The 2,487-nt window shown below is 41.1% G+C and overlaps 1 protein-coding gene across 1 annotated transcript; it reads right to left on the bottom strand.

The window, feature by feature from the left end:
• Nucleotides 1-395: 395 nt before the first annotated feature.
• LOC115789967 (uncharacterized) lies at nucleotides 396-2,145 on the bottom strand. The gene is made up of 3 exons (XM_030743575.1): nucleotides 2,010-2,145; nucleotides 1,725-1,825; nucleotides 396-1,602 (listed from the first exon to the last, which is right to left on the bottom strand). The coding sequence occupies exons 1-3, from the start codon at nucleotides 2,040-2,042 to the stop codon at nucleotides 396-398; spliced, it is 1,341 nt and encodes a 446-aa protein (XP_030599435.1). The 5' UTR covers nucleotides 2,043-2,145.
• Nucleotides 2,146-2,487: the final 342 nt, after the last annotated feature.

Below are 2,487 nucleotides of genomic sequence, written 5' to 3' on the forward strand. Positions count from 1 at the left end.
TGATGAAGTATCTGATTAATAGACTTGTGCTCTTTCCCCTTTTTTTTTGCTCCCTTTCTCTCTCCCTTTTTCTTCTCTTTATTTTCCTCTTCTTCAGCCTGTCAGCTCTGGCTGTTACATAGTATGTGGAAAAATAACTCAGATAAATAAAATAAAGGGTTAAAACATCAACAAGAAGAGCCTATTGAGAACCTATAGAGCTCATCTTGAAATAGCAAATATGTTTGGCACAACAACGCATTCAGATCACAGTTCTGCTTGCAAGATCTACCAGACATGACAGGCTTTAAAAAAAAAAAAAAAAAAAAGAACCAGGCTCAGGGAGGGGCAGTCATCTGCCGTGACTGGTTGGGGGGGTGGGGGGTGATGTGACTGTAAAGTCAAGTCTGTGAATTTCACTGTCCAGACCTCTTAAAAAAATTCACAACATTAGAAGCCCAGCGTGAAAACTTCTTCCTGAGGGTGCTGCACAGTGATCTTTTTGGAGGTGAAGGCGATGTTTGTGTGCTCCTTTCTTCTCTGTGAGGTTCTGGAGAAAGGTTCCCGGGCTTGAAAGGGTTCCATAAATCCCATATCTCCTTAGAGGTGTTGTACTTTTCAAGCTGTGATAATAAAGTCATTATAACAGCAAACTCAAATGCACTATCATGTGATACCATGGCAACCTGCAGCACGTGTTTGGCTCTAAATTTCTGGCACAGACTTTCGTAAATGGAGATGTGCAGATTGTCAACACTTCTTAGGGGAGAAAGATCCAGCATGCCCCTAGTACACCATGTTACACAGGACACTAAATCATTGAGATTCACGTTTTCTAAGGATGTTCCGGTTTCAGAAGCAATGTGGTTAACTAACTTCCGAAGAAGCATAGTGAGAAAGGTCTTGTTGTAATCATCAGGTGGCGGATCTGATGAAATAGGATTTATGTCATCATTTGATTCTGAGTCATCAGAATGCTGTGGCACTGACGGAGCATGTAAATTATCCAGTTTTGGCATCTTTGAAAAAGAGAAACTGAATCCTGAGATTTCTGTGCTGTCCTCCTCAACGTTTTCAGCATCCTCAGAGTCAAAACACCAACGCTCCTGGGAGTTACAGGGCGGGCATGCCAGCTCGTCACATGACTCATCCATTATTTTAAAGCCTTCCAACACGTCTTTAAACAGTTTTCCTATGGTATCGACCATTTGTAAAGTGGATGCTGCTCTCAGCGAGTCACATGTGTTCAGGGAAAGAGTTGACCCTGTGACTTGAGCCAGTAATAAGTTTACTTTTTTAGTAACCTCTGCTGAAAACAGTCTCACTAATTCATCCAAGGTGTCGCAGCTTCCCTCTGCTATGTCCAGGACTTCAACAAAATACTGATTAAGGCTGTTTCCAAAGCAGGCCTCGATATTCTCCTCCATCACTTTGAAATTACTGCACCCACCCTGCACAGTTGCATCATTGCCACATGAAAGATCATGGCCCGAGGTAAAAATCAGAGGCTCTACAATCTCCAGGATCAAGTTGCTATTAGTAATTATAACCTCACTGCACATGTCCGACAGCAGAACGACAACTTCTGATCCACTGTCATTGGTATCCAAAGACATCCACTCTCTGAAACAAAAAAAACAAATATGGTTGAGCAAAAACAAACCTTTAACCAGCGTATGCATGTGTATATTTAGTGATAATTATCTGCTGCTTGTTTGCTTGATGACTTTGAACTTGTGACTTACTCGTATGAAATACCATTCAGACAGGGGCTGATGAGTTCCTCAAGGAATAGCGGGTTCACCTGAAAATCCCAGCAATCCAGTGCTCCCTTTTCTCCTGACATCTAGAAAGACAATCAGATTTTTAGGTATTTATGACACATCAACAGAAAGTTCTGCAATAATCACTGTTAAATTTTTAAAAATAAATTAAAAATCTGGCTGGATCCAAATAGATCCGATAATATGCATATTTGTGATTTCTCTATAACAATTCAATGATGACAAAACTTGTTTTGCTAGTTTTACCTCCTTTGGTTCGCATAAATCTAAGGTTTCCATTATATTCCAGCTTTTGCAGAAATGTTATAAATTGCTACGTTTTCGAGGTTATTTGTTTTTTGTTCTGTCACGAAAAATCTTTGCAGCGCCTGAGCGGTCTGGGTTCTATTTAAGGGTTAGGCAACATTGTACATAATGCTGACGACAATAAAGGCATTCTGTTCTGTGTGACGTCAAATATTTTCTACGCATGCGCCTCCCGGGTTCCATGCATTAACGCTTTCAACTTCTGACCAATCGCTGCGCCGCAGCACGCGATTTGATTTCAAGAATCAAACCTTTTGCGTCCAATGGGAGGGCTGGATTTCTTCTTTGACCCTCCCACCGGAAGCGCTTCGTGAAGACCGCGAGTACCGATTCATTCATTGTTTTTTGCTTTATTTTAATGGAAAAACTGAGAAAACCGCTCACTAATATATTATTTCAGACCCGCAGTAGGCTCTCT

Source organism: Archocentrus centrarchus, chromosome 1 (genome assembly GCF_007364275.1).
Source record: "Archocentrus centrarchus isolate MPI-CPG fArcCen1 chromosome 1, fArcCen1, whole genome shotgun sequence".
NCBI lineage: Eukaryota > Metazoa > Chordata > Actinopteri > Cichliformes > Cichlidae > Archocentrus > Archocentrus centrarchus.